Source organism: Accipiter gentilis, chromosome 4 (genome assembly GCF_929443795.1).
Source record: "Accipiter gentilis chromosome 4, bAccGen1.1, whole genome shotgun sequence".
Classification (NCBI taxonomy): Eukaryota; Metazoa; Chordata; class Aves; order Accipitriformes; family Accipitridae; genus Astur; species Astur gentilis.
The window spans coordinates 20,745,032-20,760,163 of record NC_064883.1 but is presented as its reverse complement, the minus strand read 5'-3'; the positions used below and the strand labels follow the sequence as shown (position 1 = coordinate 20,760,163).

Sequence of the window (15,132 nt, the reverse complement as noted above, 5' to 3'; positions counted from 1 at the left end):
GCTCCCGGCCGCGCAGCCCAGAAAAGCAGGGCGAGGGGCGGGGGACGTCTGAAAAAAAAAAAAAAAAAAAAAGAGAGAGAAAAAAAATGAGACGACGAGTCAGATTTTCCTTCCGAAAGCCTCAAAGTGTCCACGTCCTCAAAGCATGGAACCAATTTAACGTCGCCGCCTCCCTCGCCCCCCCCCCCCCCCTCCGCCCCCTCCCCTGTCGACCCCGCGCCCCCTCCGCCCCGCGGCCGCCGCTGCCAAGGCTGCCGCGGCGGGCCGGAGACACGGGGCACGTGACAGCCTGGGAGCCGCGCGGGCCCCGCGGCCGGCGCGCGCCCATTGGCTGCGCCGCCGCCGGTGACTCGCGGTCCCGGGACCCTCCTGCGGTATAAATAGGGCGGACCGGGGCTTGATTAATTTAGCATCCCGGGCAGCAGGTTTCTGCTAAGGTTGGAGTTACTGCTCAAGACTGTATGCCTGCGTCCCATAGGTAATAGCTAACCACCGACCAGGGACTCTGCACCACAAGGAGTCTGCATGTCTTGCAACTAGACATGCTCAGCTTTGTGGATACACGGATTTTGTTGCTGCTTGCAGTAACTTCATACCTAGCAACAGGCCAACGTAAGTGCTTTTAGCTTGTTTGTGGCATGGGTGGTGTCATCAGGGGGTGGCTGTCCTACTCTCCGCGCTCTAGCCAGACGTCTTCCCCACGGATGGTCGTCTGCGGGGAGCTGCAGCTTCCCAAGCTATAGAGACCATCTCACAAAACTGCCACCTCCGTCCCAGATCAGAATCTAGCTTCTTTTTTTTTTTCCTCAGAAAGAGAAAAGGATGGCAAAAGGCCAACGAGATATTCCCTCCCCCCCCCCCCCCCCAAAAAAAAAAAAAAAAAAAAAAAGAAGAAAAAAAGGACGGGCTGGCATCCAAAGGAGCACGCAAAGCCCTAATTCAAGCGCAGATGCTTAAAGGCTAGGAGGAGCGTGTTCACGGCGAGCAGAAGAATTGGGGCGGCAGCCAGACTGCACTTCTGTGAGACTTCAGGCGCGGTTTGCGAAGCGGGGGACCGGGAGGAGTGGGAGAGCAGAGCAGAGGAGGAGAGGAGAGGAGAGGAGAGCGCCGGCTCACCCCTTCTCTCCGAGCGGAGGGCGTGCGGGCCGCGGGCACCTCGGCGCCCCCTGGAGGCGGAGCGGGGCCCCTGCGGCGCGCCGTGCTGCTGGGCGCCCTCCGAGCCCGCCCGCAGGGGGAGAGCTGTTGGCGGCTGGCCGGGTGGCCCCTCGCACGCTGAGCCCGCCCGCCCAACCCGGGGGTCTCCGGAGAGGGAAAGACCGTACGAGGCAGGAGGAGGGAGGCAGGGAAGGAAATGCTTAGCTCTAGGGGCGAAAAGGGAATCGGGCTCCTCGAGGGTGCAGCGCGGCTCCACGCTCGCCGGGAAAAGGATTTCGTCTCGCCCCTCGCTGACGGAGAGGCGTAGCCCCCCTCCCCACACACACACACGGCGGCGGGAGAGAAACGCGCCCCGCGCACTTGGCTGGGGGAGAAGCGGAGCCTTCCCCCTGCCTCCCTGCTGGGCGGCATGCTGTGAAGTCCCCCTTCGCCCCCCGCCGCCGTTCCTCTGCGGGACTGGCTTTGACCCAGGGTCTGGCCGCGTTCCTGGGCGGAGGGAGCAGCGCTGCGCTGCCCCCTCTTGGCGCTGGGAGCCCCCGGGACGGTGCCCCCCGCGCCCCGCCCGCCGCCCGCTGCGCCTCGCCTCGCCGCTGCCAGCAGCGAGGCGTGCCGGGGCGGCGGGGAAGCCGTGGCCGTGGGCGGCCTGGTGGCCGTGGCCCTGAGGAGGCCGTTCTGGGGGGGGCGGCCGGGTTGCGGCCTGTCCCACGCTGCGCGGCCGCCCCCCCCGGGGACGTTTCCCGCCCGCGGGTGACGGGCAGCGGTAGCAGCGGCTGAGGAGACGGAGCGGTTCGTGTGGGGACCCCGCCGTACCGACCGCCCCCCGCTTTTCCCTAAACACGATAGCGTAGTCGCCAGTGTCACCATCACCCGGGGGCGATAGTGTATTTAATTTTGAGTTAGTATAGGCAATCGCTGTTCTGCCGTGGTATTTCAGCTCTTTGTAGCGTTCGGCACTTCAGTCTTGCTACCTTTTTGCTGGACTGTATGAATCATCCGAATTTAGCGTGATCACGTGTTGCCAAAGTGACACTTTGTGGAAAAACACACAACAACCTGTTAGTAATAGCGTTAAATTGCTGGCATTCAGGTGTGATGTGAGATGTTTTTACCACGGTAAGTTTCAGCCAAAATAGAGTTTTAATTGCTTGAAATTCAGAAAACGGATTTTTGAAAATCGCTATCTCCAACTAATTAACAAGAGCGTACTTAGTAGTAAATAACATACAGAGAGGAAGTTGCTTGCTATTTGGTGTTTAATGGCTTCAAACTTCTCTTTAACATACTTCACGACGTTTGACAGGAAATTGTGGAAATAGGTATGCTTGGGTAGAACCATTCCCCATAAAAAGTGAGATGGGGCCATTTATATTAAAATTTAAGATTACTCCTACAATTTAATATCTTCATATGTGTCAGCCTGTCTGGGTTTATTCATCTGTTACATGCACACATATGTGAAAATATATATGTCCATTTTTTTCCCTGGGGATATGTTTGAGCATATTTAGAGCAGCCTTATAGCAGATATCTGCCTTTTTACTGTATCAACCATATTACTTGTTTTAATTTCATTAGCAAGTCTGTTTTGAATTTGAAATACATAGCAATCTCACCTATGAGTCTTTACAGTTAAGATAATCACCTTAAAAGTAAGAAATTACGTTAAGAAAATGTTTCTAGCATTAAAAAATTAACCAAATTGCATTTTGATTTAAAAGCATTGAAATGTAAAACTTGTAAAATAACTGAATCCACACTCTAATTATCTCCTTTTTTTCTTTCCCTTCCCTTCGTTTTCCAGATGTGAGTGAGGTCAGTATAATTATTTCGTATCTAATACGTAACACTCAACTTCAATTAACACGCTAGACTTCTTTTTCGTGGCAGTATTATTTACTAATGTTAATTCCCAAGATGGTCATGGAAAGATACCGATTAAATCCTGAAGGGACCGCCTGAAAATGTACCCACCCCAATTTCTCAAGTGGGACGTCCTTTTTTAAGAGACTGCCTTCATAGGTGTAAAGACCATGAGGAGAAAGTAACGGAGCAGTGGTGTTTGGACATCATACCTGGCAGTTTGGATTGGAGATTACTCTACTTTAAAGCCAGTCTTACAGTCTAAATTTCATTGCACAGAAGGATTATGGAAGAACTCAGGTGTGACTTTTTATGCCAGTTTTGTAGGCTCTAATAGGTATAAAATTGTCAGTCTTCAACAGAATGTTCTAATGTAGTTACATGTATCTTTGACATATAATAAACTTCTAGCCTTCATAGTAATTTAAAACCATAGAGCATATTTAAATATACTGTACTGAGAAAAATTATGTAAGAAGTTGAGTCTAAGTTTGTACATTATTTTAGTTTAAAATATTGGGAGAAAGTATGTCTTTTTTTTTTTTTTTAATTCTCTTCTTTATTTTTTCCAGACACCTGCAGGGCGGAAGGTAAGCATTTTTATTTTTCTTGTGTGGAAATGGAGATGATATCAGATATTCTTAGCCAGATTAATATTTTGTTGAATATTGGATGAAGGGAAAAACAACCACATTCATTATTTCCAGTGTTCCCTGAGAATAGCAGTAGTACTGAGATGAGTAGGAAGTAAAAAGGAGGAAACAATGACTGCAACATCTTAACAGCAGGGTAAATTCAAATATTGGGTATAAGCTGCTTTACCCAAGAGCAGAACTAAGCCTACCAAGAACTAAACTGAGTTCCTTTGGCAAGATTTACATGAATTGAAGAGTGCAGCAATATCCATACAGGTCTAAAAGGCTAAATAGTTTCTACTTTATTTCTAAAAGTCACTGCTGTTAAATTAGAGCCAGTTATCCAGTAGAGACTAAAACCAACTTTGCAGTTACTTCTGTGGACTGTACAGTCATAATTTTAACTGACATAGTAATGACAGTGACTAATCAATTTCCAGTAAGTTACTGTGGAAAAAGAATATCCTGTCTGTGGAAAGTAGCTATCGGACTTGAATGTGCAGTCTGCTTTCCCTTTTTCATGTACACTAATTATTTTTAATGTATCTGTTTCCCTGTATCGTCCTGGAAAATTTCCACGGTAACTCATTAAGTTTTATTTTCTTCCAGCAGGGCCCTAGAGGAGACAAAGGGCCACAGGGAGAAAGGGTAAGGAATTAGATTGACGTTCATCTGTTTGTGATCTTTGAACAGCAGTTGTTGGAAGACAAGTAGGAAAAAAACTAAGTTTAGGCATTGATGTGAGATTAAATGAATGTACCTGTAGAAGCTTGCATGTACAATTTAATTAAAAAGAAACCAAGTTACCTGTGTACCAAATTCTGCCCCAGCAATACCTTACCGACCTAATTGTGGTCATTGTGCCTGTGCATATGCGGTTGAGTTCAGACAGCAACCTAGCAATCCAAGTGATGGTTTGAAAAACTTTTTTCCAACTGCCCATAGTGGAAATAGTGCATGAAAATGCAGAAGGGAAAGTTGACACATAAAGGTGTAGTCTTTGAATAATATGGCATGCGGATAAGCTTTCTATATCAAACCTGAATAGACAAAGCTAGGTTTGAGGATCGTTCATTATCTGTGCCTCCAAAGATGGCTTGACAAAGCTCTCTTCTTGGCAGCTAGGCATTTGTCATCTACCTTCTATTAGTCAAAGCAGATATTGTACTGTTAAAGGCTACTGTAAAAGTAACCATAAATAAGGACAGTTGAATAACTTAATTGTAATGTTAATTCATATTGCTGATATCTGCTTTTCGGATTTGCTTCTGCACCATTGCTGCTTTTTGTAAAGTGGTATTCTGAAATTCACATCCTTATCTGGGCAGTGTGTAGTTACCACGTGTCTTTTTTGTATCTTCTGAAAATGGAAATGCCATACTACTGATCGGTAGCTCTTGAAGATTTCTTAGATCATAATATGCTGAAAAACATAATGGGAACTATTAGGAAGAGTATATCTGTATGGTCCACTGGATGTTTGCTTTAGGCTACCACTAACTGAATTTGTTTAATGAAATGAGATATATTCTTTGTCTTGAAGGCAGCAAACCTAATCCTGCTCCTTTAGAAATCAGTAAGACTTTTATTATGGATTTCATCTAGCACCGAACTAGGTCCAAAATACAGACCAAATGAAATACCTCACCTTTGCTGGACTGAACACATGTAACTTCAAATTACAAAAATAATTGTAAAAAGTTCCGACAGTGGTAGCAGAGTGACAGTATCAAAAGAGCACTGCTTTATTGTCACTGAATTTGCAAATTATACCAGCAAATAGTCTAGACTGATTAAAAACTGGCCTTTGACTTACTCTTGATCTGTGTTAGTTTGTACCAGTAGGGCTGACCTCTGCCAATCCTCAGTTGGTCAAATTTTAGGCTCTCACTAACAAAATGTGACAGGCTGCGTGGGTTCACATGGGTCACTTGGGTTTCACAGGTCCAAAATTTGGTCGCTTAAACTGAAACTTCCCAATTTGGAGATTACACTTTGGTAGCATGGCCCCATAAATCTTCTTAAATATGAAACTACAGTAAATATCTGATATGAGGTGTGGCAAGACAATGTAAATTCAGGCTATACTTATTTTCTAAAGTTAGCCATTTATTGAAACTGCATATATAGAACTGTTGTAGTGTGTGCTGTAGGTCCCTGGTTGTTAATGAATTTATCACTTCAGAGATTTCTTTAGCTACTTCTAGTGTTCACTTTATAATCCTCTTTTTGACTCTAGGGTCCACCAGGTCCACCAGGCAGAGATGGTGAAGATGGTCTACCAGGTCCTCCAGGCCCCCCTGGTCCTCCAGGTCTTGGCGGAGTAAGGCATCCAAACTTTCTATTACTGAAACTGATAAACCCTGCTTTGTGACTAAGACTAAATGCATATCTGCTGGAAAACACTGATGTTGCATTGGAGAATAGAAGGAAACTTTCTCTTGTGATCTGCAAGAAACTGATGGTCCCAGTTCTGATGAAACTCTCCTGGGGATGCATATTTTCCGTGGCAAATTTGGATTCTGTATTCAACAGGGACTTACGCACAGGAGCAAATCAACCTTGTTAATTAGCATTAAATTTATACAGCCATAATGTGTATGGATTAGGAATCAACTAAATGAAACCTGTGCTGCTAAGCAGATGGGGAAAAGAAACATCCCTTTGTGGTTGGGTTCAAGAGACAGCAACCGTATTGGAATAAGCTGAAGAAGCCTACCCTTAAGCTGAAACTCTATACTTAAACGTCCTTTAGAATTTTAGAATATCTCCCTTTAGAATTTTTCATTTCTATCTATATTCATGCTGCAGAATGTAAGTGGACTGTGTCGCATACACACTTTCTGCAGAAGTGTCCATCACGTATTCTCTACAGAATACTGGCTTTAACTCTTTGCTTGACATTAGCTTGCACAGGGAGCATGAAGACATAGTGTCATATCGGTCAAGTTTAGTAAATCATCCTGTATGGAAGAATACTCTTTTGCCTTCAATTTGAATAGCAATAATTTGTTTTCCTATTAGCAACCCCCAAACTGCTTTCATTAATTTCTATTATTTTTATATGCTAATAAAACAAAACAAGCAAGAAAAGGATTTTCAATTGTGTTGCATAGAACTTTTTTCCGTTTTAGTGAAGAGGGAAAACATACTCCACAAAACTAGATGTATATATGCCTACAAACCAAAAAGCTCAAAAATCCAGTGCAGTGTTTCTGAGGCTGCATGCTCCTCAGATCTTTCTGAAGCTGAAGGACCCACCTCATCCAATAGTCAGTCAGGGCTGGTACATGGAATTTTATTTAAGCAGTGCAGTGAAAAAATATGCATAACTTCCCTCATTGGAAATTAGGCAGAATGATTTGAGGGTTTCAAGAAAGTTTTCAATTTTAAATGAGCGCTGAGTTTACATTCTAATTTTCAGTTCACACTATTGCAATGCCTCTCTATTGCTACTGCATAGATATTTGAGGCCATTGTGTGAAAGGGCCTTCCTAGTAAAATAAAGTCTTTCTGGAAACAAGGGAATAGAAATATATTTATAATAGGGCCATGTTTACTGAGCTTTACTTATGCTGCTTTAACATACCATATAGCAAGTATAGCAAGACAGATGACAGCCAGATGTAGGATGATAATTATCAATACTTTTTAAAGTAAAATTTTTAGTATTTTCATTTCAAACTTTTTACCACCTACAGAACTTCGCTGCTCAATATGATCCATCTAAAGCCGCTGATTTTGGCCCAGGACCTATGGTAGGTATATGATTTAGTACTTGATAACTTGCACAAATAACATGTTTAGTATTTTCCTTTGAGTCTAATTGAGCTGTATTAATGCAAAGCATAGTGTTAAAATTAGTGGTTTGATCATCTATTGAGTCAGACTGTCAACTGATCCTTTGATGTAGGGCAATGTGAATTGTTTGAAATATAGTCTTAGGACTTGAAATATGGTCTTGGGACTGTATATTTAACTTGAATATAGCACTACTGGGTCTTGTGCTTTAATTGTGTCTGACCACACTTTTATGAAACAGTGAATCTCATAATCTGATGTAAGATAACACATGTACTTTGATACAGTATTACTTTACCCATATTGAGAGAGAACATTGTGTTTTAGGAATAAGATCGATTGTAAAGTTGCTCTCTAAAGCAGACGTAGGTCTAGAAAGTAACTCAGTATCTCGGCTCTGGTTGGTGACCATTTTTCTCCCGTGTGTGTACAACCCTTTTGATATCCTTGGATAGCACAGGTTTGCTAGGAAATTGGCCACCACATTTGGTTCTCAATAATTGAATGTTAGTACTTGCTATTACAAGGCTATTCTGAGGAGGAATCTTTATCAGTTACTGTATACTATTCCAAATGGACATTTAAGGAGTCTATTGCCTTTCCACATAAATTTCTAACCCTTCCTGATGTTAGCAGATATTCTCAGTGCACATAGATAACAGAATATGGGTTAAATTCACCACACACACTGACATCACAAACGATGCATCTGGTGGGTGAGCAGCAGGATGAGGGCTGCCCAGGATTATTCTGGGTCAAGTGCTTGTTTCCATTCCTGAAAATAGTGTAATATTAAATGAATTTTTGAAAATATTTTTGCATCCTTTTAGATACCTAATATAGGAAAATAGGTGAATCTTTAATCAAGTTCTGCCCTCAGTGTCTGACATTAAATCAGAAAATGTAGATGAGGATTTATTCAGGGTGTCACAATTGCTAAGTTCCAATTTTTGAGTCAGTTAGGGTTCATCTGACAGCAACAGCAGTAGAATCTACCTACTGTGAGGAAATTTTAAGTTTCATAAAGAAAATGTGAGTGATTGGGAAGATAGAAAAGGAGGGAAATACAATTATGGAACATAATTTGTGAAGAGATTCACAGGGCTTATGCAGCACATATGATTCAGACTGTCCAGAAGCCAATATTTTTCCTAGAATTACTGCATATTTTTATAGCCACAAAATTGCTTTAGCTTCCATAAGTAAATGCCTGTATATAATATGCATTTATTCCCCTTAATAAAAAGTATTCAGTCTTACGGAAAAGCTACACAGGCCATTGCAAAGCTGGCACATGATTTTAATCTTGTAATCAGAAAATCTAAAGGAGTTCCCAAGAAAGTTTTAAAACCAATTAAAAATATAATGATTTCTATTGAAACATCTTATAAAACATTCATTTTGATAATAGAAAACTAAATTAAATTTCAGCTCAAAGTTGCTTGCTTATTAAAGCTTCAGCAGTAATCTGTGGAAATTTCCTTTTTAAAAGTGATTTTTGACCCCTTTTTTTTTTTTAAGATGTATGTAAATTCTAAATTCAGTCAAGAAGAATATGTTAGTGACTTATTTTGGAGGTGAAATGAAGAGAATTTAATAAAAAACAGAAAACAATGAAATATTTAAATAGAAGCTTATCGTTATTTGAAATAGATATATACACAATATGTATAAGAGTTGTTTGATTTCTTTCCAAAATTGTGTGTGAATGTCCCAGTTCATGGTAGTACTGCCACTTACACACCTTTATTTTCCCTTTTATCTCTCTACTGTTTTAATGATCTTACTCTCCAACATCTGTTCTTGAAAATCATGATAAAATTGACAGGCCCAAAAATACAACCTTTTTTAATGTGTTGTTATGACCCTCATCTTTAAGCTCTGGAAGGTCGTGCACAGGGAGGGAGAGAGTACATAGAAGAATGAACCAGTGCACTTGTTAACAAACCAGAATAGATTAACAAGTCTAATCTCAAAGTTCCCAGCCATAATGGTACATTCCTAATCATTTTACTAGATTCTGTGCTGGTTCATTGCCATTAGAAGATCTGTTTGCAGTTGGACTGCCTGTGCAAATTCATGCAGAACTCTTAACTTCCTCTAACTTGATTTGGACATTGCACACTGAAAACTGCAATGCTTACCAATATTTTAGGAATACCAGGAATTGGTGTTATAGATAAGTTTATATAATGGTGATTTTTTTTTAAAGATTTTTAAATTTTTCTCCCACAGGGTTTAATGGGACCTAGAGGCCCACCTGGAGCATCTGGACCCCCTGTAAGTACAGTCTCGTCTCTCCTGCTGACTAATTGACATTGACATACCTGTAAAATCACAAAATAGCTTGGTCAAACACTAACAAAATCTCCCTCCTCTTCTAGGGTCCTCCTGGTTTTCAAGGCGTTCCTGGTGAGCCAGGTGAACCTGGTCAAACAGTAAGTACAGTTTCACATACAGACACTGTTAGCATTAGAAATAGGACACCAAAGCAGGCTTGTAATGCTTAGGCCCATTTCTCCTATCCATATGCACGTCCTTGAATGTTTGAATTGAATATTCCTGCTTGATCCTGTTACAGAAACAGAGATGAACACTCAGATTCAGACTCCTTCAGATTGAAATCATAAAGTGCAAATTCAGTTAGGATCCAGCTATGCCCCAACTCAAGTCAGAAACCAGTGAAAAGACTTATCTGAAGAATGATGCTTTAAGCAATCCTCCATCTACTTTTAACAGGGTCCCCAGGGTCCTCGTGGTCCCCCTGGTCCTCCAGGAAAGGCTGGTGAAGACGTAAGTGGTTATTAAATGTTTCTCATCTCTTTTGGGGCAATGATTCAACTCTAACATTAGGTTATTGTTAAGCTAAGCATTCTATTGGCCATAATTTTTACATTGTTCTATAATACTGGGTAGAATAAATAAACCCCTGAAATATTTTTTTACAGTACAAGAGACTCTGTATGTTGGAAATACAGAAAAATGGATAACTTCAAAACCTGTCAAAATACATTATTTAGCTTCATGAATACAGGGAGAAGGAAACTTGAAAGCTAACAAGCTCTCTATATTTATTGAAAAAGAGAAACTTTGCCAATGTCTTTTCTTTTTTTAATGGTTTATGTTGTTGTTTTATGAAGTGAGCTTTCCTTCTTAGTGCATTATTACTGCATTTTTTAGGGTCACCCTGGCAAACCTGGAAGACCTGGTGAGAGAGGTGTTGCTGGCCCTCAGGTATGCAGTGATCTACTGTGTACAATACAAAAGAGTTTTCTTATCAATGAAACCTAACAATATTTCTGAATTGCACCACATTAACAACATACTAATATTCCCTATATGGATTAATCCAATTTTGGTTCTTACCTTCAGGGGTATCATATAGTTAAGTTTTTGGTTTGTGTTCCACCTCTCACCCCACCAATAAAATTAGTGTAATTAGAACAGAAGTGATATAGTGATGAGTTACACAGGAGCAGGTGAGCAGGCACCTTGGCATAGAAAGCTAAAACAGCTGTGCTATCACATGTTAATGCATGAAATTTCTGAGATTCAGAACTGGAAAATCAAGTTGATTACTGTTAGTCTTGGAACAAGTCTGGTCCTGGGAGGTTAGGAAATGGACTGTGTTCCTCACTTGAATGATCACAGCCCAAATCTAGCCATTAATTTTATTGAAAGACTTTTTCTTTCTTTTTAACTGCAGTATATAATAGGAGAGACAATCATTCATGCACTGTGTGTTTTTAGGGTGCTCGTGGTTTCCCTGGAACTCCTGGTCTCCCTGGCTTTAAGGGAATTAGGGTGAGTATATACATACTTTTTCCCTGAATAGTTAAGACTGACAACTCTTCAGCATACTGAAAACCCCTGAGTTAGGAGCGCATGAACCTCTTTGAAGGTTTTAATATCTCCTGATATGAAAGACTGATTTTTTTAAAAAATAGTAAGATTATATTGGGAAAACATTTTGTATGGAAAGAAGGATTTACCTTACAAGACTAAGAGTTTGCGTATAGCCATTTGTAGGAAAATACATATTAATATTTATTTTTATACTCAATATAGGGACACAGTGGTCCGGATGGTCAAAAGGGACAACCCGGTACTCCTGGCAACAAGGTAAGGATGAAATCTGAAAATGTAGGATGCATTTGTAGCTCTTTCTAGTGAAAAACATATGAAGTCCCCTCCAGTCAGTCTTCCATGTTGTCATTAAAGACTGAGCAGCTGCAATAACCTAGAAGTCAGTGGATCCATGTAGGACAAATACATGCATCTCAACATGAGAAATCATTCCTGGAGCCTTATTCTTGAGTCCTCAGTCAAGTTAGTACTTTCAGTGAGTAAGAGCTGCAGAATTGGGCTCCTGATGACTGACTATCCAGCAGCACTTATGACTGATTTTGCTATCTCTGCTTTTCTATGGATTGTATTTTGCATTTTCATGGGTTTTTTTAAAGCATACTAAAATGAAAACATCTAATTCTTCTACAAAATTCTGCTGTGTGAGACACATGCTGTAGTGTAAGGATTTCTGCTAAAAGTTTGGATAGATGCAGTGCTCTTCTGAGTTAAGCCTATTTGATCTTCACAGTCGTTTTCCTTTTTACCATCTTCAGATTAGTGCACATTTGAACACTGTTGTTAAAAAAAACGTTTTTAAATATGGTCTAGAAACATCTCTAGCAAACTCTTCCTCTCTTAGTTTCTTCTTCTCCCATTCCACCCCAGTGCCTAATAGCAGTGTTATTAAAAAACATGACTGCAATATTGGGTCATAGGAAATTTTAATGCTGCTGCTCCTATTCACAGGAGATTTGTATTCAAGAACTTTTAAATATAACAATGAAAAGCTCAAATACTAATTCTCGCTCTTGCTTGTTTCTAAGAGCTTAGCATTACTTGCTTATAGAGTTACTAATTGTAACATAGCATTCTCCAATATCACTGCAAGCTGTCAACCTTCAGAAAAAGTTTGGTAAAGAGGTAGCAAACACTCTGTCCAGTCACTGGAGATTAAAAGCAGGTAATGCAATTAAGTAAAGGAAAGAGTAGTTATTAGCAAGAATGCTAATCTGACTGGAAAACACAAGCATAATAAACCAAGGTCACTCATGATATAACTCTGCTGAAAGCAGTGATGAAGGCAAAAACTTGTGCTGTTTGCAGCATTTAAGACTAGGTGCATTCAGATATATTCAGGATATAAGGGGTGTAGGACAAATCTTGTTACTACAGACCAGCCTAGACCAACTGCAGGCTTGCTGAGAGTCATGTTTTAATGGCTGTTACTCATATCTCGGTATTTTTGGTCTTAAGTTAAAAATACCTGAGGCAGACCCTTATTTTCAGCCATTTGACAGGAACTTTGTCAATTTAAGGCAAAAGAAAGCATCACTCTGCTTCTGCTCTAGCTAAAAAAAAGTTGCTGATTGATCTGAATTGGTAGGTGACTATCCAGGCCCTATCTCTTAGGTGTGTACTACAGAGTAAATATCAGAATAAAGAAAGGGGGTAAAGAAAGCTGACATGGGTAAGAGAAGGAACTTGTTCTGGCCCTCTTCTTCTAAGAGGATTCCAACTGGCCATGTTCCAGTATATGCAGGGACAGTCACAGTCTCTGCACCCTCAGGATTTGATGTGCTGTTATTGTATACTGTGGTAGAAGTGCTACAGAAGACAAAGATGCTAGGATCCAGCAGTTGAATATCTCTCCAGATGGTGTTGTGCTATCTGTCCAAAGCATCCTTTAAGTAACTCAAGCCTGCAAACTTTTTTTCATAGGGAGAACCTGGTGCCCCTGGTGAAAATGGTACCCCAGGACAACCTGTAAGTATTTACTGCTGCTGTGGACAACAATAATCTGATAGATATGGTTCAGCCAGCATTTTGGTCAATTTTTGACACTCCAGGTAGCTGTATACTCTAATGTAGTAGTTTGTGAATATTTAGAACAGAATTGCCTGCCTGCAACACACTTTGTATAGAGACTTAGAAGAAGAAATCTTTGTCAGTGAATAGATATAAATTAGTTAATTTAATTTTTCCTTCAGGGTGCTCGTGGTCTCCCTGGTGAGAGAGGAAGAATAGGTGCCCCTGGACCAGCTGTAAGTGACTTCCCATCTGTCTGTTTGTCATCATGACCAGCCACTAGCTGTGGCTTTCTCTGATCTTTGAATCTCTTTTCAAAGTATTTATCATGTTCTCTCCTCACAGGGTGCTCGTGGAAGTGATGGCAGCACTGGCCCCACTGGACCTGCTGTAAGTTTCAGTCTTGATCTTTGACAATCTGGTTCCATTAGGCCTTGTGTCCCTCTTTCTGTTTATAGAGGATTTCATGGGCTTCCGAGAAGTCTATTGTGTGGATGTTTTTAACACAGTTCTTTGTTGCTTATCAGCCCATCACAAAAAGAATCAGTAAAACATGAACCCTTTGCAGACAATATCTTGAGAGCCTCAGGATTTATATTAAGCACATCTGTATCAAAGGAACCAAATATTCTCTCATTTGCACTGGTGAGTTCATAGGGAAACACCCAATGAACAGAATTCTCATTTCCAACAGTCTAACAGAACAGTTCTCATCCCAAAACTAAAGAGACTTTATACCTTTTAACAGATATGTATCATGCTTGTGTTGCAGATGTATATAATTATATACACCCTAAAACTATTACATGCACTCCAGGACACAGCTTTGCATCTGCAACATTGTCCTGTCTGACTAACAGGAGCTAACCTTTTTCATTCGCCACTGATACCTGAGTTATGTGAGCTAGTGTGAAAGGCCAGTAAGATCCAACTGTCCTGATCTGACTGAACAATAACTATTCTAATAAGTGCTAATCCAATGCAGATTTGTTCATTTAAAAGGAGTTAATGTTGCCATGGCATACCACTGACTTCAATAAACCTCATTTATTTCAGTGAAATAAATGTGTGTACAGGGGTATAGTTTTGAAGCTGTAAAAAAAATTGAGGAATAGTGCAGAATAGTTTTTCCTTCCTGCCTTTAGCTTTGCAAAAGCTGATTTTAATACTCTTTGTCACTTGAAACATCTGTCGTGCTTTAACAGAGTAGAATGTTAGCATAGGTGTGAATTTTGCTTTAGTTCGCCCATATGGGGTATTTAAAAAATATATGTGATTGGGCATTTAAATTGCAGGCAAATAGAGACCTTATAGCTAAGATCTGATGTTATACTTTGTAGTAGAACCAAAACATTTTAGCTTTCTTGAAGGCAATTGAGTTACTATAGGAGAAATATACTGGAACTGCTGATTGCAGAGGTGTTACTCTGAATGGGCAGCAGCAGAGAGTTGCATTGGGTCCCAGTGTCTATGCCAGGCTAAAGTTATTTTACACATACTTAGGTTATGATGCTGTAAACATTCTGCATAGCACTTACTAACACCCTTTTTTTTTTTTAAACTAAAACAGAAATAATTTTTTATTCTGCTTGCCACTGGGAATTTAAAACATAAAAAGAATCACTGCAATGGAAATTCTGGAAGTTTTTTTCATGCGTATCTTAAAGGGCATTTGGGGTTTTTTCCTTCGCTTATGCAAAACCAGTGAGAATTCCAGGTACCCAGTTTATAACTAAAACAGTAGGTTATACAATGTTGGAAGCCAATTCCTCTTTGTTATACCAGCTAATCCATTTTAGTCCCTTGG

General features: G+C 40.7%; 1 protein-coding gene across 1 annotated transcript in view; it reads left to right on the top strand.

Annotated features, from left to right (window-relative positions):
- The first annotated feature begins 419 nt into the window (after positions 1-419).
- The window catches only part of COL1A2 (collagen type I alpha 2 chain), a 41,426-nt gene continuing 26,713 nt past the window's right edge, over positions 420-15,132 (top strand). Inside the window, exons 1-15 of the mRNA XM_049798592.1 lie at positions 420-612; positions 2,957-2,967; positions 3,588-3,605; positions 4,263-4,298; positions 5,890-5,973; positions 7,352-7,408; positions 9,687-9,731; positions 9,836-9,889; positions 10,191-10,244; positions 10,632-10,685; positions 11,202-11,255; positions 11,520-11,573; positions 13,239-13,283; positions 13,508-13,561; positions 13,671-13,715. Coding sequence (XP_049654549.1) covers positions 543-612; positions 2,957-2,967; positions 3,588-3,605; positions 4,263-4,298; positions 5,890-5,973; positions 7,352-7,408; positions 9,687-9,731; positions 9,836-9,889; positions 10,191-10,244; positions 10,632-10,685; positions 11,202-11,255; positions 11,520-11,573; positions 13,239-13,283; positions 13,508-13,561; positions 13,671-13,715 — 735 coding nt within the window. The 5' untranslated portion in view covers positions 420-542. The remainder of the gene's footprint in view (positions 613-2,956; positions 2,968-3,587; positions 3,606-4,262; positions 4,299-5,889; positions 5,974-7,351; positions 7,409-9,686; positions 9,732-9,835; positions 9,890-10,190; positions 10,245-10,631; positions 10,686-11,201; positions 11,256-11,519; positions 11,574-13,238; positions 13,284-13,507; positions 13,562-13,670; positions 13,716-15,132) is intronic.